We start from the raw sequence: 25780 nt of genomic DNA, 5'->3' as shown, positions 1-25780 counted from the left end.
CCTTTAAATTCTTTCTAACATGACAAAAAACAAGTATGTCTGAAAGCAAATACATCAGTGAACATAACTTTTATGTTTCCCACTTTCTAGCCATCTGAGTCAATACATGGATTTGAGTATTAACTTTGAAAAAAATCAAAATAGAAAAGTAAGGAAGTGGCATAAGTTTCTAAATAACCCTTGAACATGCTGAGAACCAAGCACATTCCTGTCTCAGGACCACCCCATTTGTCTTTCCCTCTGCCTTTAATACTCTTAACTCTAGATTGCTGCATAGGTCTCCCAGGACCATACTTAAATGTCATTTCCTGGTAGTCTTCTTCAATGACCATCCTATATAATAAGCCTCCATTTCCCTGTCTCCTTATTGCCATAATTTTTATTCATTGCATTTATTATCTCTCATTATATTCCATAATTATATATTTCTTACCAATCTCTTTCATTAGAAGGTAGCTGTGGGCCAGGAGTTTTGTGTGTGTGTGTGTGCGTGTGTGTGTGTGTATGTGTGTGTCTATTACCCAAAAAAGGAACTGAAAATGCTGCTGATAAATAAACATAAATTGAATAAATGAATGTGACCACAATATCAATTTTATCCTATAGGACAATTCAAGTGTATATGATCAAATGCACAGACACTTGTGATGTCTATCTCTTCCACAATTATATGGGAAAAATACAAGAATGAATTCAACTGTCCATTATGAAACAAATTATTTAATACTATTACCATATCTCTTATTATAAATATGAGAAAACATTTATTGAACTGCATTAATAAGTCACTGTTGTCATGGATTTTCTGTAGATATTTGGGAATGGTGATTATCAATGCTGTGCATAAACATTTTCTTCCTACCCTCTCTTGAGGACTCTGTTCTAACTTGATTGTTCCATGAGCTCCACTGCAATCTGATCTCCCATTGTCAATCTCAAATTGTCCCTCATCCTTTACTTTTCACATAAGCCTCTAGTTATGAGAGGAATAGGTTTTTATACTCTTTAAGTAACTAAGATTTTGTACTAAAATGAAAAAGCATTACTTTGGCAGTAAGTACAATACTTGGAAAGGAGTGCCAATATGAGAAGGGTGAAAACTCAGCTCTTGTCAGCCATCAAGTGTGTGAGTGGGGATTTTGGGTTTTATGATTGTTCATAACGAACTTGGAAATTTTCCACATTGTGCCACATATCTGATACAGTTGAAAATAAGGTTCACCTTTAGTAGCAATATAGGGCAGCCACTTAACTTTTGGCTTTCACAAGAAATATTCTGTTGTATACACTTCCCTTTAATATATTTTAGGTGTTTTTAAAAATATAATCCTCATAAAATAATAAGATAAATTACATAAGACAATGTTGATAAATGTTATCACCCATTTTAAGTAAAACAGATATTAAACAAAGAGTTAAGTCAAATTGGAAATATTAAAGTTAGACAACACTAGACATTTAGCATCTTGATTTTTTATCATGGCACGGAAATTTTTTTCCATTATAATAGCAGATATAAGAAACTCCACTATTTTAATAAGCTGCTGAAACTTGTTATGTTGTCTGCTAACCAGAAAATAGTACTTAAGAAATTAGTTTGACCTGTCCGATGGAAAATGTGCTAAGAATGTGAACAGGCAGTTCAAAAAGTAAAAACATAAATAACCAATACACATAAAATAATGTTTATCTACAAGTAATTTCCCCTCAAATGCAAGCCAAAACTCAAAAGATACTATGTACTAGCTAATAGATTGCAAGGATATGTATCAATGGTTAAGCCCATTTTTTTTTTTATTGTTGAAAGAGTGAGGGGATGATGTTTACATATCCTGTTGGGGGGAGAAAAAATGGAACTATATAAGGCAATTTGAAAATATTTTTAAATCTTAAAGCTGCACAACTTTGAACTAACAATATCGCTTTTAGAAACTTACTCTAAGGTGATAAAGAATTGCATAAATACCCACATATATGTATGTGTATGTGTGTGTGTATATATATATGTATTTACAACAGAGTTATAATAAAATATTCCTATATCTTTTTAGGTGAGTATGCAAATATTATTAGATAATTGTATTTATAATATAAAATATTGCAAACCACCCAGACTTACAAAACCAGAAGGTTACTAGAACTTTCATTGAAGTTATAGGGATGATGTTATTCTACAATTATTCATTCAGAAGACATTCACAGAAATAATGAATTGAAAAAAGCAGGTCACAGAACAGTACATATAAAGCGATTATATTTTTAGACATAAAATAAGATCTCATTTCTATAACAAAAGTGATATTTTATGTATACACAGAGAAAATAAGCTGAGAGGATATGTCGTAAAATATGAACAATGGTTCTATTTGAATGTTATGGTTAAGGATGATTTCTTATTCTAATTTTTTTGCTCTTTAGTTTTCTGAATCTGGGTTCATTTTGCTAAAATATGTATTTAAACAGCACTTTGAAACATTGCCTAAAAAGTAAACAAGACAATATTCTGGTTGGAGGTTATGTATTATACTTCATTGTTTGGGAATGAACTGTGCTTAGGTATATCTATGATATTGGAAAGCTGTTAGTGAATAAAAAGAAGTATATGTGAGATAGTCCATATTTCTGCTAATGTTCTGCTTTTACTTTCTGGCTAGAGAAAAGTTATAGCATTAATGGGGGTCATTATTGCCCAAGTTGCGCCTGTTAGAAGAGAGACATATGAAGAATTACATTAAAGAAGTTTGGTCACTAAGTAATGAGTACTATAAGTTTGGTAATGAGTACTGTACTTTAGGTAAAATATTAGTTAATGAGAGTGACTAAATAATGTCCAGCAAGGTAAACACCAGCTTGCAAGTACAAGCAAGTCTAAATACCAGAATTTGACAACAGTGGAGATACAGGTACTTTCAGCTCCTGGTTCTGAGATTTCCACTGCTAACACTACTATTACTGTAACAAGCAAATTGATTAAATAATCACAAAAACCATTCCTAACTTTTATAGGGCACAAAATTGTTTTCTAGGACTCTTCACTTTTCCCTGAGGGTCTACATCCAAATAATTACCCAATCTTGTCTTTTTCTTTTGTGTTGTTTTATTTTCACTGGATGTTTCAAATATATTCCTTCCTTCTTTCCATTTTGATATCCATTACATAAGCCATTTATTGCCTTAGTCTAGGATTTTGACTCTAAGCCTCTAAATTTGACCATTTCCTCTTTCAAATCCCTCTGTCAGGTTTTCCCTGGATACGTTTAACATGTCAATTTTCTCCTAGTATTTCCCTACTCCAAAGTCTACAGTGGGCACCCAGGACCCATAAAGTGTAGTACAATTTCTGAAGGCTAGCTGGAATTTTGTACCTTTGATCAACATCTCCCCTTTCTGTATCCAATCCCCTACTCCTGGCTTCTGGTAGCCACCATTGTACTCTACTTCCGCGAGTTCAACATTTTAAGAATCTACATATAAGTGAGATCATGCAGCATTTGTCCTTCTGTGTCTCACCGTTTTACTGAGCATATAATAAATATATAGTCTATTTCAAAACTACTAAAAGGATTTTAAATGTTTTCACCACAAAGAAACAAGTATGTGAAGTGATGGATTTTTGTCAATTAGTTTGACTTAATCATTTCACAAATGTAAACATATGTTAAAACATCACATTGTACCCCATAAATACATAATATGTTCAATTAATATTATTTAAAATTTTTAATTATTAAAAAAATTAACCTGGAGAAGGTTGCATTCCATACTCTTTGTAATCAAACTATCTTCTAATCATTTCACCAAATTGTAGGCACTCAAAAACATCTTTCAATTTTCTTCCTCAATAAATATTACTGTTAGTCTTGAAATATCATAAATCCTTCCTTCAGACCATTCAAATTCTCCCAGTTTTATAAGATCCCCAAAAAATGCCCTGACCACTGGGGACCTCTGACCAATCATTTTCTGCACAATTAATTAAGCAATTAAACACGGCAATTTCATACACCTTGCTTATTATAGTTTATTATTGTATTGAACTGTTATTTAAACATTTTATGATTAACTTTTCATATGCTTGTGACTTCTCTCTCTACCTATATTACCAACTTTCTAAGATTAGGTACTGGGTTTTATATCAGTGATCTTCAAATTGATGTATGAATACTTATAGGAGATATAGGAAGCCTTTTAAAACACATTTTCAAGATGCTCAAATTCCACATGTACTGTTGTCTGAAATTATCTCCCAAGAATCCGGCCTTTTCAAAAAGGCCAAATTTTTACAAAACACAAAAATGAAGAAAGCCAAACCTCTCACCAATTCAGCATCTTATCTTTTGTGTATTGTGCACAACTCCTCTCCACACCTATCTCTATCTCTCTATCTCTCTATCTCTTTCTATCTCTCTCTCTCTCTTTCACCGTCAGATTTTCATTGTATCCAGGATAAAAGCCCCCCTACTCTGACCTCAGGCTTCCCATGATGTAGTTTCTGCCCACTGTCTCCAACCTCATCTCAGACCATGTCCTAAACCCCTGGGTGATTTCCTGTCTCAGGGGTTTTCTGTTAACTTTTTCCTCTGCCTGAAATACTAAGTTATGCTGTATTTTTCAACTGACGAATTTTTTCTCACCCCTCAGGTTTCAGCTTAAAGCTCTTACTCTCTCAGAGAGACATGTTCTCACTCTCAGTCCAATTTAGGTCAACCTATTATTTTATCTCCTGACACCCTCCATGATGTCTTTGCAGCACTTATCACAGTTTCTATTTATTTGTGTAATTATGCAATGTTTGTCTCCCCGAAACCCTGAGCCCATGAGCAAAGGAGCTCTTCACTCTACTGACACATCCCCCGTGCCTGGCACTGTGCCTTACATGAAGGAAGTGCTCATAAAGTACCTACTAAGGAAGTGAAAGAGTATATTAAAGCCTATATTGAATCTAAAAATAAGTCGATTTTAAAATTAAATGAACCTTGGAAATCATGGAAACCAAAGCCATGATCTCATTTTCGAGAGAGAGAAGGAGCTTAGGTCTCACATTTAGTGCCGAAAAAAGCACTTTGAATTCTAGTCAAATTATTTTTTTTAAATATCTTTTAATTCTGCTTTCTTGTTTACAACATTAAACAAATATCCATTGACAGGACAGCAACCTGGGGAGTACCCTTAAATTATTAAGTTCAAGCCTTATTAATTCTAATTTTAATTAAATTAATGAGATACATAGAGTTGTAACTACCTTGCCTCAGTATTTCCGTGTCCGGAATTGATGGGTTCTTTGTCTCACTGACTTTAAGAATGAAGCCGCGGACCCTGGCGGTGAGTGTTACAGTTCTATAAAGGTGGTGTGTCTGGAGTTTGTTCCTTCTCATGTTCTAACGTGTTCAAAGTTTTTTCCTTCTGGTGGGTTCGTGGTATCGCTGGCTTCAGGAGTGAAGCTGCAGACCTTCACGGTGAGTGTTACAGCTTTTAAGGCAGCGTGTCTGGAGTTGTTCATTCCTCCAGTTCGGAGTTGTTCATTCCTCCCAGTGGGTTCGTGGTCTCGCTGGCCTCAGGAGTGAAGCTGCAGACCTTCGTGGTGAGTGTTACAGCTCATAAAGGCAGTGGAGACCCAAACAGTAAGTAGCAGCAAGATTCAGTGCAAAGAGCCAAAGAACAAAACTCCTACAAGGTGGAAGGAGACCCAAGCTAGCTGCTGCTGCGGGCTCCCCAGCCTGCTTTTATTCCCTGATCTGACCCCACCCACATCCTGCTGATTGGCCCATTTTACAGAGAGCTGATTGGTCCATTTTACACAGAGCTGATTGGTCTGTTTTGACAGGGTGCTGATTGGTGCATTTACAATCCTCTAGCTAGACATAAAGGTTCTCCAGGTCCTCACCAGATTAGACACAGAGCACTGATTGGTGCATTTACAAACCTTGAGCTAGACACTGTATTGATTGGTGTATTTACAATCCTTTAGCTAGACCATCCTGGCTAACACAGTGAAACCCCATCTCTACTAAAAATACAAAAAAATTAGCTGGTAGTTGTGGCTGGCACCTGTAGTCCCAGCTACTTGGGAGGGTGAGGCAAGAGAATGGCCTGAACCCAGGAAGCAGAGCTTGCCGTGAGCCAAGATTGCACCACTGCACTCCAGCCTGGGCGACAGACCAAGACTCAGTCTCAAAACAAAACAAAACAAAAAAAAAACTAGTAATAGAAGTGGTAGTAAATGGGACTGTGTGCTTACCTAGTTGGTCTTCCAGGGAAATAACCATTAAGGGACTCTTTCATATCACATTATTTCAAAAGGGCTTTTTAGGTGTTGTATAAACTGTTTATAATAAAAGTAGGGAAGAGGAGGAAATCTGTACTGCCACAGAGAATACCCTGAAATAATTGGTATCAGTTATGATTGAGGACTTGCATGCCAGGGGGTAAGGGAGGAGTCTAGGAGCCACTACAAAAAAGAAAATTATCCCATTCAGTCACCTTCAATTTAGAGAGATAATTATATAGGACATTATCACAGGATAGAATCAGCATAATGCAATGTAAAGGAAGCATATAATTCTTTTAAAACCTTTGAGATGATAATTTAAAAAAATCAAAACATGATCATTTCATTGTATGCTCAATATGATAAAAGGGAATCTCTAGCTCTTCAGATAAAGGAACAGTCCTATATTCACATGGAAAATTCCCAACAGGAAATGAGAACTTCAGTATCCTGTGGTTTAAATGTTATACATGAAAGTATAATACTTATTATTTGTATGCAAACTACATACATTACCAATATTGAATCACTACCTCAAAGTATGTTTTTGAAATACCTTGAGACTCTACAATCTAAATATATTTTTTCCTTGTGGTTGTAATAGAGCAATTACTGATAATATCCATAATTTTCTGTAGAAATAAGATCCATATTATGTCCCAGGTTTAGAAAAAGCATTAGAGAATATTCATGAAATGAATGGGAATATAACATTTCTAAATCAAAGTCAAATAACCTTTAAGAGAACATGAAAGGTTGCTAACGAATCTAGTTTATCAACACCTAGGAGAACAAAATAGTGTACAAGGAAGGATTCATAGATTTGAGGTAAGCAATTAGGAATGGATTATTATAGTCACAGACCTGTGTACATAAAAATCTTGATGTAACTTGCCTAATGAAATAAAAACTATAATTATGGTAATTCTTAAATATATACCCAATATTTTGTCGACTCTTGTATGGAACAGGTGAATATGATCATTGTTTTTACTACTTTAAACTGAAGCACACACATAAATGAAACAAAGCATGTTTTATTCATTTATTTCAAAAAGCTGATTAAAAGCTAGCTATTGAAAGACAGAGCTACCTTCCAAAACACTGAAGTATTCCACAGTGAACTGTAATTTCTGAGAGACTATGATTTCTGGTGTCAGAGACTAAATTCCTATAGCCACTTGTTCCCGACTGACTCTCTTTGGCTTGAGTAGGTTGGCTTTTATCAGGATTTTTGTCATGACTTATCCCCATATATCCACACTTACTAAATGCAAAACTACATGAAGAGAAAGACTGTGTCTTAGTCATCCGTGTACTCCTGAGTACACTGCCTTGCGTGCCAATGTATATTCAGGGAATATATACTGAATTGAATATAGTTCAGCCACTCAATATCTACAAACTGGGCATCTACTACATGCCAGCATTGTACTAAACATGGAAAAAAGGCAGATATTGAAGGTGGAAAATCAGATGCAAGACTTAATAAATAGGTTGGCATTTGAGAGAGATCACTCTGCAACACATGGAAAATACGAGAAGGAGGCAAGATTTGTATTTTATCAGTCACATAACTGTGGATTTGATGCTAAATATGTAAAATATCCAATGTATAGTATTTATTTGAAAAAAAAAAAAACTTTATAAGGGATGGTAGTTTAAAACCTAGGGGTATACCTGGGTTAAGCTGCTTGCCCCAGATCCGTTCACTAGGCAATGTAACCATCCTATTAGCCCTCCTAGAGCATGGTACTTACCTGGTAAAGAGGGAAAACTGTTTCTAATCATAGTTTCCAACCAACAAATGACCACTTAAAAGAACATAAAAAATAATATTTTTCTCACCGACTTTTTAATGACTTGTAAAATTTATAAAAATAGGGCTGAATTTTTTATTAGCTTTATATTCCTTTATATTCCTTGGTCTCTTTTTTAAAGTAAGAAATACATTTATATGAGAAAAAGAAAAACATCAACAATGACTAGAATATGATAGGCAGCCAATATTTGTAGAATGAATTCGTGAATGAACTATATTAATTTGTTTTGGGGGACAATAGCTCTGTTGGCTTTTTTCCTGGAGATGCTCTGTGGAAAAAAGCCCCGCCTTTCATTTGAATTGCAAAGTTCAATTGCAAAGTTCCCTCTGGCACCTTCTATAAATGACTTCCTTATAAAGTACAAACCCCTTGGGGAGCATTGACCCAGAAGTCATTTACGCTGTAGTATGAATTAGCTTCAGGAGTCCCTCAGGATTCATAGCATATCCAGCAAGCTTGAATAGGAGTGTTGCTAGATGGAGTGGAGAGGGATGTTTTGGAGGGTGGGATGGCAAAAACGGTAATTTTTTAAACGTCTTGCAAAAGAAGTTTTGTCAGACTAAGAGTTTTTACACTTAAGAAACAAATTTGACTTGCATGTTATTTCCTTTATTAAAGTGACAGTAGCATATAGTTGTATAGGAAAGGAAGGAAGCTATTTATTTGAAACTGATATCTTAGGCCATCTGTAACACTGCAACTTGTTGTCATGCCTGGCTTTAACCGCAGGAATTACTAGCAGATGGAGGCAGACTGTAATTCTGATTCACCCTTGCCCAGCTGACTGACCATAAGCCGTCAGCCAGTTCTCTGCAGTACACTCCCCTTATCCCAGGCAGTGGCTGCCTTATCTGAAGTCAGAAGTCAGGACTGTCTCCTGATTCAGTAATCTCTCCACTTTAAACAATTTGCAAGCAATCTAACCATATCTCGCTATTATTATCAAGGTGTCATGACACACAAAATTCTATTTTATTAAAATTGGTTTATATCTCACAATTTATTAGGCTGTCATATAGACACATTTTGATGCAACTGGTCTGGGTTAAAGTGCTAGTGGAAAGAGTGAAAGCCTCATATCTGCTTTGATTCATTTGTTCAGAATCTTTTTGAACATAAAGATCAACTGATGCTGCCAAATGACTTGGATGAGGCATCAGCTAAAATGTCTGTCAAGGCATGAGGCTTATGCTAACTCTGCCTCCTTGGTTGGAACTGGGATCTAAGAAATTTGATCTGTCCAATCACAGACCAGAGTGCACTTCCGAAAGTGATAAGCTCAGGTATGGGGGTGTGAGTCACGTTGCAACAAAGAAAGCTCTCCCTGAAACTTTCTCCAAGACCACTAGAAAGATGCACACACACATGCTTTTTTTCTATCAGGCATGCTGGTCAGGAGTGGTGGAAACCTTTTTTGCTACCAGTTGGGGGAAAACATTTACTGAGAATAAAAGCAACAAAAAGTAGGCTGGGCATGGTGGCTCACGCCTGTAATCCCAGCACTTTGGGAGATGGAGGCGGGTGGATCACGAGGTCAGGAGATCGAGACCATCCTGGCTAACATGGTGAAACCCCGTCTCTACTAAAAATACAAAAAATTAGCCAGGCATGGTGGTGGGCACCTGCAGTCCCAGCTACTGGGGAGGCTGACACAGCAGAATGGTGTGAACACGGGAGGCGGAGCTTGCAGTGAGCCAAGATCCTGCCACTGCACTCCAGCCTGGGCGATAGAGCAAGACTCTGTCAAAAAAAAAAAAAAAAAAAAAAAAGCAACAAAAAGTAAAGCAGAAAAGAGAAATGGAGAATCAGACTTCTGACATTATTGGAGCACCTAGATCCAGACATTCAAGCCTCTAAAAATTTTAATTAATTGAGTCAATAAATCATATATCTTGCTTATGCCATGATACGGTTTGGCTCAGTGTCCCCACCCAAATCTCATCTTGTAGCTTCCATAATTCCCATGTGTTGTGAAAGACAGCCGGTGGGAGATGCTTGAATCATGGGCACTGGTCTTTCCTGTGCTGTTCTCCTGATAGTGTGTAAGTCTCACGAGATCTGATGGTTTTAAAAATGGGAGTTTCCCTGCACAAGCTCTCTCTTTGCCTGCTGCCATCCATGTAAGGCACGACTTGCTCCTCCTTGCCTTCCACCATGATTGTGAGGCTTCCCCAGCCACATGGAACTGTAAGTCCAATTAAACCTCTTTCTTTTGTAAATTGCCCAGTCTCAGGCATGTTTTTATCAGCAGTGTGAAAATGGACATACACGCCATTTTGAGGGATTCAGGCAAATACAAAAATGTGACAAAAAGTGAAATAGTCACAGAGTACCCATACTTTTGGATACTGTCTTCATGGAACTACATGCCTTTTACAATATAAATTAACAGATTATCCATTTCTCTATAGGGAAAGGATGTTTATAGATACTGATCAAGTTTTCTTAATGTAAATAGCACAAACACAAATGTCTAAAACAAAAAGCATTTTGTATACTTTGGATCCTGTCTAAAATATAAATTATTTAAATGATAACTAGGTATTAATTTTTTTTTTTTTACAATTTTGCCATCAGTAAAAATCATTGCAAATACTTTCCTTAGCAAAACTATTTAATGTTTTAGAGGGCCAAAATGAACAAATACACATTAGTCTTTAGGATCAGCTATATATAAATGTGGTTTTAAATAAGTTATTTGAAATTTTGTCTTTCTTATAATAATGAAGTAAACACAAAATAAAATCCTCTGAACTGAAATCAGGATAAAAATATTGGAACATTTTTCAATAAAAAGAAAAAGAAATATTTTAAAAAGTTATCCTAAAAGATTTCCTTAACTATATTAAAATCCAAATAGAGAAAAATAAAAGAAAGTAATTTTAAGTTTAATATAATGAAAAAGTTAATCCTATAGCAACAGGAATTACAGTCATAGAAAAGCTGACATGATTCTCTGTAAAAGTTAAGCACTCACATTCCATTAAATATAATAGATTCTAGCCATGATTATATATCTTAATGAAGTTATTCATATATGGCCTGATCTTGATTAGGTACTTGGCTAGTGAAGCAAAATTGGTTGACCTCATTTTTTAAAAAAAGAAAACAAGATAGGAGTGATAGGATCAGACTAATCGGTCAGTTATTCAGCAAAATGTATCTTTTGTGATGATTATTCTAGTTAGCAACTAAGATGGACTATTAACAACAGTCCTTGATATAAATTGGTTTTATATTGTACTTGCCCTTTCATCTGTCACTATACATAAATGTAAAGTATTTTTAAACCAATAAATTGCAAGAAGAAAGATAATGTCTTTGTTTTCAGTACTTTAGAAAAAATTGTCAGATATGTCTAAATAGCCCAGATCCATTAAAATTGGAGATGTGCTGAGAACAAAGGTCCTTTAGGAATATCCATTTGGAAGAACCCCTGCCTTCAGTGAAAGTGTAACTGTGAACAAATGGCCATGCAAATGATGGACTTTTTATAAGCACAAAGTAGCCTTATGTGAATATGAAAATACTTCTTAATGTTACAAATTATGAGACAGTGCAATGCTTGATAAGCGATTGTTCTGAGTCTAAATAAAACAAATAATAAATCCTAAATTCTTTACTTTGAACATATACACTATTCATCTTGTTTTTCTAAATGGTGGCAAGTATCTATAACTGTTCTCAAATGCTGCCACCTAAAGGTTAAAGTTGGGTATAGACTAATAATGTCTAGAAACAAAAAAAGAGTACGTAGATTATTTATAAAGAATCCAATCATATAATTTTACCCATTAATTTACACATAAATTTATCTTGCTGAATATTTTCTGAAGGGAACTATAAAGGCTACCCATTAAGTAATTAATGAATATTTTATCAAGGACTTTAACAAAAGAAAAAAGTCAAGAGACATGTGAATCAAAATAATGCTAATACTAGTAATAAAATTTAAAAAGATGATTTATAAGATGTCTTTCAAAATAAAATGTTTGAAGTATTTATTTGCTGATTAAACATTTAAAATTAACATATAGCCACATGAGCCCTAGTTTTGTCAATGCATTATGGGTGTGTACAAAATATTTATAATTTTGAAAAAAAATCAGTAAGAGCCATACCTGTAAACTAGTTAAAACCATCAATAAAAAGAAAACATGGCCATATGCTAAAAATATGTAACAGTTTGTAAATATTTTGCAGACGATAAATACCCAGGTCTAATCAAGTTGACTAGGATATAACCAGAGAAAGACAATACATAAATGTAACTGTTAACTCACTTAATGAATTGAAATGTTGCTTTTGGTAAATCCATAATAAGAAAGTATTTAGCACTGTTTATTCATCATTGACCAAAAGACTAACAATATATTGAAAACAAAATATTTTGGTCAAAAAAGCCGTTCTAGGAATAGACTAGAGCTGATTTCCTGTAAGAAAAGTAAACTATCCATCCATTCACACAATCTAGCAATCGTTTTTGCTGCGACTATATATTTAGCGAAACCTTCTAGTAATAATTTCAAGTCCCAGGCACTTTCTATGAAAGCGTGGCCTAGTGTCACCTTTCAGAAATCAACAAAATACTGCTTTGACTTCTGTGCTTTGGTCTTATGAGTTTAGTTTAAATGAGTCTATTAATCACAGCCTGATCATCTCTTTGTTGACTAATACAGTTCAGTTTCAATACTTAGAAAGAAGGCTCTACCTATCCCACCGAGACACAGCTCCCATAGGGAGTCCTTCACAAGGTAGCAGTTGACATTTCTGTCTGACATCTTTTTACCTGTAAGTCATCTTGTATATGTGTATAGTAATAACTAGACAGGACGTTCCTTAAGAGCTGAGACTGTGTCTGTCTGGTTGGTATCCTTAATACATAATTATTGATTGAATAAATATTTAAATTATTTATATTTAAAATTAAGAGTAACTGAATTATATATGAATAGAAATGTTTTATAATAAAAATTAATATTTGTATTCCAAGTAACTCCCACTAAGATTCATTCTAGTTTATGCTTTAGCATTAAATTGAAAACACTAACAATTAATCTTAAACATACAGTATATGGATGACAACAGCACTTATAATCATGCGGGGGAAATATGGTATACATTAATAGGCTTTCTCCTTCTCATTCTATGTAAGTTTTTAAAAAAATTAAAATTCCTCTCTAATAACACATTCTCAGGAAAAGTGTCACTTCTTAACACCAAAATTATTTACTTGAAATAAGGTCATTTGTTTTTATTTTTTTGATGTGTTTAAAATATTGTAAACATAGTTGATATTTAAAATACTGTAATACTTTGGGATCTGCAAGGCCTGGTTACCATTCTCATTTCCTTATCATTAAAATGGCAATAATAATGCTGTTATCCTAGTAATACTGTGTCAGCATAATGAAACAAAATAAAATCTCAGTAAAAAATAGTCATATATCAGGAATAAGAAAAGTCTAGTACTTAAATTTAAACTATTTCTTATAGTTTTAACTAGGCATGTGCATTTGTTGCTAGATGTGATCTCAAGACCACATTATTAGTAATTAGCTAGGGGAAAACATCTGTTTCTATGTGCAATGGCTCACTTTCATGCTTCCCTTTTAACCTTACCAAATATATCAGCTGATTTAGGCAAGTATCTATATGAAAGGAAGTTAAGACCCAACATTCTATTTATAGTTTTGTTTTGGGGAAAGGAAAAGTAAGGGGAGGGGAGGGGAAGGGAGGGGAGGGAAGGTGAGAGCGAGGGGGAGAGGAAGGGGGAAGGAGAGGGGTAGGGGGAGGGGGGAAGGAAGGGGGGAAGGAAGGAAGGAAGGAAAAAGAAATGAAAGAAGAAAGAAAGAGAAAGAAAGGAAGGAAGGAAGGAAATGTTTCATTTTTACTGAAACTGATGCTTGTGATGGATTGTCATTAAGGCATTGAGGGGACATCAGTGAGGCGCAGCTATCTGCACCCAGAGCATTTGCCCTACTACTAGAGGACTCTTTAAATTCAGATTTTTGAAGAGCCAAACAGCCAAAATTTTACGCTGTGAATCATGATTTTAAAATTATAAAGATATTCATATATAGACTGCTTAAATGAACAATCTAGTTGCAAATTCCTTGAAAATAGCAAAGAGTTTGATACAGTCATCAATGTTTAAAATTAATTAATAGTGGCTTTACTTGAATTCCATGTATGGAATTCTGACAGTATCCAGCACTATATGTTTAAGCTACTAAAATATTAACATTAGTCTTAGTCTTCTTAAAGTCATATGGTTTTTCTTTAAGCTATATAAATAAGATTTTCAGAAATGCTATTTAGCAAAATAGCATTTTACTAAATTTGAAGCTTAACATATGGATTCACTTAAAGCTAATTCAGGAAACAATAATAATTTTATTTATTATTAACTTTTAAAAGGCCAGAGTGTCAGCCACACTAAATGCCATTTGAGAAAAGAATGTTTTAAAGTGTGTTTGAGTCTATAATTCATAATTCTTAACCCATAATTCAAAATTCACACTTATGAAGAATGTATAATTATAACAGTCAAGCCTAGATACTTGAGGAGTTACCTGTGAATGTAATAATACATTATAAGGTCGTAACATGTTATTTCCCAGAAGGTCATATTTTAAGATAATAGTTACAGTAGTAATATGTAAAATCATGCATTTTATGCATACCAAAATCACATTTATGAATGGTGGCATTTATCATAGGTAAAATTATCCCATCATATTAGAAAATCCTAATACTATTAACAGTGTCATATGGTGTGAAAAATATATATGATAAAAATTCCTAAAAGTCTAAAAGTCAAATTTTAGAGTTGGCACACATTGTAATGTGTGCAATATTAGCATCCAAAGATCTTCAGTGTTCAATCACTATAATTATACTATTTAACAAATAATATAAATTTAGAGCTTTCATTTAATATTTAGGATTTTCTGAGTTATGTTAACTAATTTGGAGAGAAGAAAGAATATATTTTTTCTTTTTTTAAATTTTATTTTATTTTATTTTATTACTATTATTATTATACTTTAGGTTTTATGGTACATGTGCGCAATGAGCAGGTAAGTTACATATGTATACAAGTGCCATGCTGGTGCGCTGCACCCACTAACTCCTCATCTAGCATTAGGTATATCTCCCAATGCTATCCCTCCCCCCTCCCCCCACCCCACAACAGACCCCACAGTGTGATGTTCCCCTTCCTGTGTCCATGTGTTCTCATTGTTCAATTCCCACCTATGAGTGAGAATATGCGGTGTTTGGTTTTTTGTTCTTGTGATAGTTTACTGAGAATGATGATTTCCAATTTCATCCATGTCCCTACAAAGGACATGAACTCATCATTTTTTATGGCTGCATAGTATTCCATGGTGTATATGTGCCACATTTTCTTAATCCAGTCTACCATTGTTGGAAATATGGGTTGATTCCAAGTCTTTGCTATTGTGAATAGTGCCATAATAAACATACATGTGCATGTGTCTTCATAGCAGCAGGATTTATAGTCCTTTGGGTATATACCCAGTAATGGGATGGCTGGGTCAAATGGAATTTCTAGTTCTAGATCCCTGAGGAATCGCCACACTGACTTCCACAATGGTTGAACTAGTTTATAGTCCCACCAAGAGTGTAAAAGTGTTCCTATTTCTCCACATCCTCTCCAGCACCTGTTGTTTCCTGACTTTTTAATGACTGCCATTCTAACTGGTGTGAGATGGTATCTCATTGTGGTTTTGATTTGCATTTCCCTGATGGCCAGTGATGGTGGGCATTTTTTCATGTGTTTTTTGGCTGCATAAATGTCTTCTTTTGAGAAGTGTCTGCTCATGTATTTCACCCACTTTTTGATGGGGTTGTTTGTTTTTTTCTTGTAAATTTGTTGGAGTTCATTGTAGATTCTGGATATTAGCCCTTTGTCAGATGAGTAGGTTGTGAAAATTTTCTCCCATTTTGTAGGTTGCCTGTTCACTCTGATGGTAGTTTCTTTTGCTGTGCAGAAGCTCTTTAGTTTAATTAGATAGCATTTATCAATTTTGGCTTTTATTGCCATTGCTTTTGGTGTTTTAGACACGAAGTCCTTGCCCATGCCCATGTCCTGAATGGTAATGCCTAGGTTTTCTCCTAGGGTTTTTATGGTTTTAGGTCTAATGTTTAAGTCTTTAATCAATCTTGAATTGATTTTTGTATAAGGTGTAAGGAAGGGATCCAGTTTCAGCTTTCTACATATGGCTAGCCAGTTTTCCCAGCACCATTTATTAAATAGGGAATCCTTTCCCCATTTCTTCTTTTTCCCAGGTTTGTCAAAAATCAGATAATTGTAGATACGTGGCATTATTTCTGACGGCTCTGTTCTGTTCCATTGATCTATATCTCTGTTTTGGTACCAGTACCATGCTGTTTTGGTTACTGTAGCCTTGTAGTATAGTTTGAAGTCAGGTAGTGTGATACCTCCAGCTTTGTTCTTTTGGCTTAGGATTGACTTGGTGATGCGGGCTGTTTTTTGGTTCCATATGAACTTTAAAGTAGTTTTTTTCCAGTTCTGCGAAGAAAGTCATTGGTAGCTTGATGGGGATGTCATTGAATCTGTAAATTACCTTGGGAAGGATGGCCATTTTCATGATATTGATTCTTCCTACCCATGAGCATGGAATGTTCTTCCATTTGTTTGTATCCTCTTTTATTTCCTTGAGCAGTGGTTTCTAGTTCTCCTTGAAGAGGTCCTTCACATTGCTTGTAAGTTGGATTCCTAGGTATTTTATTCTCTTTGAAGCAATTGTGAATGGGAGTTCACTCATGATTTGGCTCTCTGTTTGTCTGTTATTGATGTATAAGAATGCTTGTGATTTTTGTACATTGATTTTGTATCCTGAGACTTTGCTGAAGTTGCTTATCAGCTTAAGGAGATTTTGGGCTGAGACAATGGGGTTTTCTAGATATACAATCATGTCATCTGCAAACAGGGACAATTTGACTTCCTCTTTTCCTAATTGAATACCCTTGATTTCCTTCTCCTGCCTAATTGCCCTGGCCAGAACTTCCAACACTATGTTGAATAGAAGTGGTGAGAGAGGGCATCCCTGTCTTGTGCCAGTTTTCAAAGGAAATGCTTCCAGTTTTTGCCCATTCAGTATGATATTGGCTGTGGGTTTGACATAGATAGCTCTTATTATTTTCAGATACATCCCATCAATACCTAATTTATTGAGAGTTTTTAGCATGAAGCGTTGTTGAATTTTGTCAAAGGCCTTTTCTGCATCTATTGAGATAATCATGTGGTTTTTGTCTTTGGTTCTGTTTATATGCTGGATTACATTTATTGATCTGCGTATATTGAACCAGCCTTGCATCCCAGGGATGAAGCCCACTTGATCATGGTGGATAAGCTTTTTGATGTGCTTCTGGATTCGGTTTGCCAGTATTTTATTGAGGATTTTTGCATCAATGTTCATCAAGGATATTGGTCTAAAATTCTCTTTTTCGGTTGTGTCTCTGCCAGGCTTTGGTATCAGGATGATGCTGGCCTCATAAAATGAGTTACGGAGGATTCCCTCTTTTTCTATTGATTGGAATAGTTTCAGAAGGAATGGTACCAGTTCCTCCTTGTACCTCTGGTAGAATTCGGCTGTGAACCCATCTGGTCCTGGACTTTTTTTGGTTGGTAAGCTATTGATTATTGCCACAATTTCAGATCCTGTTATTGGTCAATTCAGAGATTCAACTTCTTCCTGGTTTAGTCTTGGGAGGGTGTATGTGTTGAGGAATTTATCCATTTCTTCTAGATTTTCTAGTTTATTTGCATAGAGGTTTTTGTAGTATTCTCTGATGGTAGTTTGTATTTCTGTGGGATCGGTGGTGATATCCCCTTTATCATTTTTTATTGCATCTATTTGATTCTTCTCTCTCTTTTTCTTTATTAATCTTGCTAGTGGTCTATCAATTTTGTTGATCCTTTCAAAAAACCAGCTCCTGGATTCATTAATTTTTTGAAGGGTTTTTTGTGTCTCTATTTCCTTCAGTTCTGCTCTGATTTTAGTTATTTCTTGCCTTCTGCTAGCTTTTGAATGTGTTTGCTCTTGCTTTTCTAGTTCTTTTAATTGTGATGTTAGGGTGTCAATTTTGGATCTTTCCTGCTTTCTCTTGTGGGCATTTAGTGCTATAAATTTCCCTCTACATACTGCTTTGAATGCATCCCAGAGATTCTGGTATGTTGTGTCTTGGATCTCGTTGGTTTCAAAGAACATCTTTATTTCTGCCTTCATTTCGTTATGTACCCACTAGTCATTCAGGAGCAGGTTGTTCAGTTTCCATGTAGTTGAGCGGTTTTGAGTGAGATTCTTAATCCTGAGTTCTAGCTTGATTGCACTGTGATCTGAGAGATAGTTTGTTATAATTTCTGTTCTTTTACATTTATTGAGGAGAGCTTTACTTCCAAGTATGTGGTCAATTTTGGAATAGGTATGGTGTGGTGCTAAAAAAATGTATATTCTGTTGATTTGGGGTGGAGAGTTCTGTAGATGTCTATTAGGTCCGCTTGGTGCAGAGCTGAGTTCAATTCCTGGGTATCCTTGTTGACTTTCTGTCTCATTGATCTGTCTAATGTTGACAGTGGTGTGTTAAAGTCTCCCATTATTAATGTGTGGGAGTCTAAGTCTCTTTGTAGGTCACTCAGGACTTGCTTTATGAATCTGGGTGCTCCCATATTGCATGCATATATATTTAGGATAGTTAGCTCTTCTTGTTGAATTAAATCCTTTACCATTATGTAATGGCCTTCTTTGTCTCTTTTGATCTTTGTTGGTTTAAAGTCTGTTTTATCAGAGACTAGGATTGCAACCCCTGCCTTTTTTTGTTTTCCATTTGCTTGGTAGATCTTCCTCCATCCTTTTATTTTGAGCCTATGTGTGTCTCTGCACATGAGATGGGTTTCCTGAATACAGCACACTGATGGGTCTTGAGTCTTTATCCAATTTGCCAGTCTGTGTCTTTTAATTGGAGCATTTAGTCCATTTACATTTAAAGTTAATATTGTTATGTGTGAATCTGATCCTCTCATTATGATGTTAGCTGGTTATTTTGCTCGTTAGTTGATGCAGTCTCTTCCAAGTCTCGATGGTCTTTACATTATGGCATGATTTTGCAGTGGCTGGTACCGGTTGTGCCTTTCCATGTTTAGTGCTTCCTTCAGGAGCTCTTTTAGGGTGGGCCTGGTGGTGACAAAATCTCTCAGCATTTGCTTGTCTGTAAAGGATTTTATTTCTCCTTCACTTATGAAGCTTAGTTTTGCTGGATATGAAATTCTGAGTTGAAAATTCTTTTCTTTAAGAATGTTGAATATTGGCCCCCACTCTCTTCTGGCTTGTAGGGTTTCTGCCGAGAGATCCGCTGTTAGTCTGATGGGCTTCCCTTTGATGGTAACCCGACCTTTATCTCTGCCTGCCCTTAACATTTTTTCCTTCATTTCAACTTTGGTGAATCTGACAATTATGTGTCTTGGAGTTGCTCTTCTCGAGGAGTATCTTTGTGGCGTTCTCTGTATTTCCTGAATTTGAATGTTGGCCTGCCTTGCTAGATTGGGGAAGTTCTCCTGGATAATATCCTGCAGAGTGATTTCCAACTTGTTTCCATTCTCCCCGTCACTTTCAGGTACACCAATCAGACGTAGATTTGGTCTTTTCACATAGTCCCACATTTCTTGGAGGCTTTGCTCGTTTCTTTTTATTCTTTTTTCTCTAAAATTCCCTTCTCGCTTCATTTCATTCATTTCATCTTCCAGGGCTGATACCCTTTCTTCCATTTGATCGCATCAGCTCCTGAGGCTTCTGCATTCTTCATGTAGTTCTCGAGCCTTGGTTTTCAGCTCCATCAGCTCCTTTAAGCACTTCTCTGTATTGGTTATTCTAGTTATACATTCTTCTAAATTTCTTTCAAAGTTTTCAACTTCTTTGCCTTTGGTTTGAATATCCTCCCGTAGCTCGGAGTAATTTGATCGTCTGAAGCCTTCTTCTCTCAGCTCGTCAAAGTCATTCTCCGTCCAGCTTTGTTCCGTTGCTGGTGAAGAACTGCATTCCTTTGGAGGAGGAGAGGTACTCTGCTTTATAGAGTTTCCAGTTTTTCTGCTCTGTTTTTTCCCCATCTTTGTGGTTTTATCTACTTTTGGTCTTTGATGATGGTGATGTACAGATGGGTTTTTGGTGTGGATGTCCTTTCTGTTAGTTTTCCTTCTAACAGACAGGACCTTCAGCTGCAGGTCTGTTGGAGTACCTGGCCGGCCATGTGAGGTGTCAGTCTGCCCCTGCTGGGGGGTGCCTCCCAGTTAGGCTGCTTTGGGGTCAGGGGTCAGGGACCCACTTGAGGAGGCAGTCTGCCCTTTCTCAGATCTCCAGCTGCGTGCTGGGAGAACCACTGCTCTCCTCAAAGCTGTCAGACAGGGACATTTAAGTCTGCAGAGGTTACTGCTGTCTTTTTGTTTGTCTGTGCCCTGCCCCCAGAGATGGAGCCTACAGAGGCAGGCAGGCCTCCTTGAGCTGTGGTGGGCTCCACCCAGTTCAAGCTTCCTGGCTGCTTTGTTTACCTAAGCGAGCCTGGGCAATGGCGGGCGCCCCTCCCCCAGCCTCGCTGCCACCTTGCTGTTTGATCTCAGACTGCTGTGCTAGCAATCAGCAAGACTCCGTGGGCGTAGGACCCTCTGAGCCAGGTGCGGGCTATAATCTCTTGGGGCACCGTTTCCTAAGCCCGTCGGAAAAGCACAGTATTCGGGTGGGAGTGGCCCGATTTTCCAGGTGCCGTCTGTCACCTCTGGAAAGGGAACTCCCTGACCCCTTGCGCTTCCCGAGTTCCCGAGTGAGGCAATGCCTCACCCCTGCTTCGGCTGGTGCACGGTGCACTCACCCACTGACCTGCGCCCACTGTCTGGCACTCCCTAGTGAGATGAACACAGTACCTCAGATGGAAATGGAGAAATCACCCGTCTTCTGCGTCGCTCACGGTGGGAGCTGTAGACCGGAACTGTTCCTATTCGGCCATCTTGGCTCCTCCCCCAAGAATATATTTTAATTTTTTTATAAAATAAAATGTTCATCCAGGCATACAGAATTACCTTTAGGGATATGTAATACGAGCATTTTCAATATTTTATACAAATTCCTAGCAAAATGAAGTTGTCATAATTTTACTTTCCTTCTTAATCCCTCACCCCAAGAGTGAATATATTATCAATACCGGAGAAGAAACTTAGATCTTGTAATGATATCCTATACTTTTCATTGTTGGAATTCATAATCAATAATTTAAGGTTGAATGTTACATATTATTACTTTATATTGTTGAAAATAACAATGGAAGGCATTGGTTAATCATGAAATTTCCCTCAGGATAAGCAGAATCTTTACTCACCATTTTTAATTTTCCTTATCTAGTCCTTTTTGCTGATGCACTGCCTACTGTCTTATCACTAGCACTTACAGAAATCACATCTGTTATACTAAATTTTGCCCCAGTTATTTCTTCCCCAGGGATTAATGGCATTATATCCAGGGGACATTCATTAGCTTTCAGGGAGAAAAATACATGAAATATGGCCGTAATCCAAACTGCAATCTCACAGAAAGTAGCCAAACCTAAAATCAGAATATGTTCACCTGCTATTTAGAAATGAGTATCATCCATTGCTTTTGCTGAGACTGGCTTGGAATTATACAATGCTAGCATGTTTATCATATTACATATTAATACCATCTATTTTAAGACATCTTGAAGGATTTGTTACAATTTTAGTAATTGCAAACTCTTAATTCATAAATGGCTATCTCAGTTCTTTTGGTTTTCAGCAATGCTGTTTTCCTAAAACCATCACATGTTCCATTTGCTAAGTTACAGAGAGGAACGTGTGTGGTTTTTGGGTTTGTGGAACTTGGAGAAGAATCAGCCTGTAGCCACTCTACATTAATGAATCTCAACAGCCAAATACTCAATACATTTCTCTCCTCTCCACTTTATCTGACATTTTGTTGTTATTTTGTAAAATGGTCCTAGAATGTTTGAGCTTGATCAGCAACAAAAAAATACATTAAAATTCTAATTGATACCTAGATATTTTCCAGGTGTCTCCAAATGGGCCACTGACACAGAATCCAGAACTATGTCTTTCCTGTTCAGAGCAGCTAAGCACTAGGCAGTTTATTTGAAGTCTTATTTAGGGTTACATTTAAAGGCAAAGATAGCCACATAAACCATAAAACAAGCTTGTACTACAGTTTTTGTGGATTTGTTATTTCAGTAATTATATACTGAATTCAAATGAGGTAAAAGAAATCACAGAACTAATAAACTCATTCACAAAGGCCATTCATTTTGGTGTATACTGCATACCAAACATTAAATCCTGGCAAACTCTAATCTGGAGACTTTAATAACAGTATTACTTAAGGGAATTGAAGAAAGATGAAATATTTTAGAAATTACTAGCAGCTCTTCAACAAATTGTTCAATTTCTGGTTTTTCTTCTTAAACATCTCCTTTTTAAAAATCACTTTTAGTTGTTTTTTCCTCATCAAATAATACCTTTTTTTGACAATTGTTATCTTCACTTTCCCCATATTTTCTATTTTTCTTCTTAATAAAAACTTAGCTATTGCACTATGTAAAATTAATACAACAGGTAGCCAAGTCACTACACAGTATTTCTGCAGGCAAACAAATGCTAACTAAGGCTGGCAAAGACTTGTCTTCAAAAAAATTATCATTTTCTACAACCTGACAGGAGTAATTAGCTGTTGCAAATACTGTAAACATTGCCTGTACAATATTTGGAATTATGGTACACTTTCCATCCTTCCAACTGCTCTCCAAATCTCAAAGTCTTACACATGTCTGTTTACACACTTTATTTATTTGAAAGTTACAGCAAGAGAAAATTAATTTATAATACTTAGTTACAAAAACCATAAGACAGTCATATCAATGAAAAAAATTTGTTATACAAAATTTTAGCAAAAGTTTAAGTGTCAAAGATGACCTTATGAAGAAATAAACCTAATCAAAGAAGGAATAGACTTAACTCCAATGAAATATTATTCACTCCATAAAAATGTTCTTTCTTGCCTTTAGGTAGATTTTAGGGAGATAAAACATTTAATTTGGAGGATAATAAATTATTATCCTCATTAATGTCATTAATGATTATGACATATGCTCAATATTTCTTTTTATGTGTGACTTTAAAGCCCTTTTTGTCAAAAAATAGACTAATGCAAGTGAATAACTCTCTTAATCCTTTATTAAAAACTTCAAATGGAAGAATGTTTTTAGAGAAAGAGAGCTTCCTAGTTGGTGCAGGGAGTCAAGTCAACTTAAAATACAAATTATGGAAAAAGGACATTTGGGAACACACATGTTAAAATTTGTGGCAAATAAGCTTATCAACAAGAAAAACATGCTATAAGTGCTTGTTTATATTCACAAGGAGTTTTTTTAATGAGTACAAAATTGATTATATGAATAATCAGAAAAGGGGAATCTTTATTCCCCCATGCAATCAGCACAATTCTAAAAGAGACCATTAAATTTGCCTAAGTTAAATAATATTTTGAAAGGGAATTAATGCAAATCTTCACACTTTACCCCTATTTCCCCTCAGTCATCTGTTTCTAGCTTCTCAAAATGTTAATGTTAATTAAGCATTTTTCAAATATAAATAGAAAAAAATAAATTCTTCATCCTCCGTGTAATAGACAACTGAGGATGGAAATCTTAAATGATTTTTCTATCTGCACAAGTTCTTAAAGAAGTAAAGTTGTTCATAAGAATAAAACCACTCTTTTTTTTTTATCATTTCTGTCTCTGATCTTTTATATGCTGGAACTGACTTTTCCATCCACCTTAGTACATTCCTCATATTCAAGACCATGTTGTCCAAGAGAAGGGTAAGTTTACAAAAGCCGAAGTTGCAGGGACTTTCACTCAAACACTTAGAAAGAAACGAAGAATTAAATGAATAGGGCTCCATAAGCAGAAGCTAGATTAGTGTCAAGCCACAGAAGGACCTATCCTTTGAGCAGGCTACTCTGCATCTCAACTTCTAAAGAGTGGTTTAATAACATAGCAATCAGACTGAGTATAAAATTTGCCAGGCACTTTTCTAAACACATCACAGATATTTACTGGTCTAGCCTCATAAAACCCAATGAGGCAGGTATTATTTCTTTCCCCACATTAAACATGAGGAAAGTAAATCTCAGAAATGTTCAATAACTTGCTCTGAATCACAGACCAGGCAAGTGGCTAAGCTGGGATTTGAACCCATGCAGACTGACTCCAGAGACAACACTTTAACCACTACGCTTCATTGTCTGGATAAATCGGGGGATCAATAATGACTCAACGTTTTCACCTGTGAAAGATGGATTAACTCAAGGGTCAAAAGCTCAAATGTGTTTGGATGCTATGAGGGTAGTAAATAAATTTAGCAAACTGTCTGAGATAAAAAGGATAATAGGAGCTGTGGAAACTTGATGAAAAAACAACTAATGGCTAGATAAGACCAATGTATTTCCAAGCTCCTTTTGATTTTTCAAGACATGCTGATAATAAAGAATTCTATGTAAAATTTCAAATGATTAAAATACTAAATAGTCCAAGTACAACTGTGTTTTAATGCTGCTCCTGAGCCACCAGTTGGTGACTTCTCAACCAGATGAGTTCTAAGAATTTTTTCAGAGACATTGCCCTATTACTCATCTATAATATCCATGTGGCAGTATATCTAACAGCCAGTCTTCATGCGAAATAATGCTACTGGTTTCTGATATAGGATATTCAGTAAAAATCATGTGGCTAACCATATTAGGAAAGATAAGCTTGCCTTCCACAATATAAGAAAGTTGCCTTTCGGCTGGGCGCAGTGGCTCACACCTGTAATCCCAGCATTTGGGGAGGCCAAGGCAGATGGACTACTTGAGGTCAGGAGTTTGAGACAAGTCTAGCCAACATGGTGAAATCCTGTCTCTACTAAAAATACAAAAATTAGCCAGGCATGGTGGCCTGTGCCTATAATCCCAGCTACTGGGGAGGCTGAGGCAGGAGAATCGCTTGAACCTGGGAGGTGGAGGTTGCAGCAAGCCAAGATTGTGCCACTGCACTCCAGCCTGGGTGACCGAGTGAGTGAGTGAGACTCTGTCTCCCTGCCACCCACCCCCACCCCCCGCAAACAAAAGAATGTTGCCTTTTATTCAAAGTTATGTATGTATGCAGGCCTCACATAAAACTGGAATTTAAAATAACACTTTTAAATTTTCATATGTGAGAGTCTATAACTACAAATAAATTGGAAACATAGACTTTTTGGCATTTTATCTTAGGAATAGACATTTGCTCTTATATTGTATTTACGATTTGAATTATCTAATTTGGCTCTACAAATATTGCTTGCTAAAATTTGTCAGCATTATTTGCATCATAAATGCTTGAACTGATCTTTGATGTTCTTGCATGATTTCTCTCCTAGATTTTTCTGTCCAGAAAATTTAAGCTTCTGTAGATATAATTATCACCCTAAATTTGAACCATGCATTTGGCTTACTCAAAACAACTAAAGATATTCCTTGAATTTCTTATTTTAGAAAATCTCCATAAATAATTTTAACTATGGCTTTAGTCATAGTTAAAATTATAA

At 35.9% G+C, this 25780-nt stretch overlaps 1 protein-coding gene across 4 annotated transcripts in view; it reads right to left on the bottom strand.

The window, feature by feature from the left end:
- ADGRB3 (adhesion G protein-coupled receptor B3) overlaps nt 1–25780 on the bottom strand; it is a 747209-nt gene that overhangs the window by 495652 nt on the left and 225777 nt on the right. The window contains exon 1 of one of the 4 annotated variants that reach the window (XM_054557673.2): nt 5243–6787. The exons of the other annotated variants lie outside the window; for them this stretch is intronic. Coding sequence (XP_054413648.2) covers nt 5243–5375 — 133 coding nt within the window. The 5' untranslated portion in view covers nt 5376–6787. Of the gene's footprint in view, nt 1–5242; nt 6788–25780 lie in introns of those variants that run through there. 4 annotated transcript variants of the gene reach the window in all.

This window comes from Pongo abelii, chromosome 5 (genome assembly GCF_028885655.2).
Source record: "Pongo abelii isolate AG06213 chromosome 5, NHGRI_mPonAbe1-v2.0_pri, whole genome shotgun sequence".
Lineage (NCBI taxonomy): Eukaryota > Metazoa > Chordata > Mammalia > Primates > Hominidae > Pongo > Pongo abelii.
This window is presented reverse-complemented; position numbering and strand designations above follow the sequence as displayed.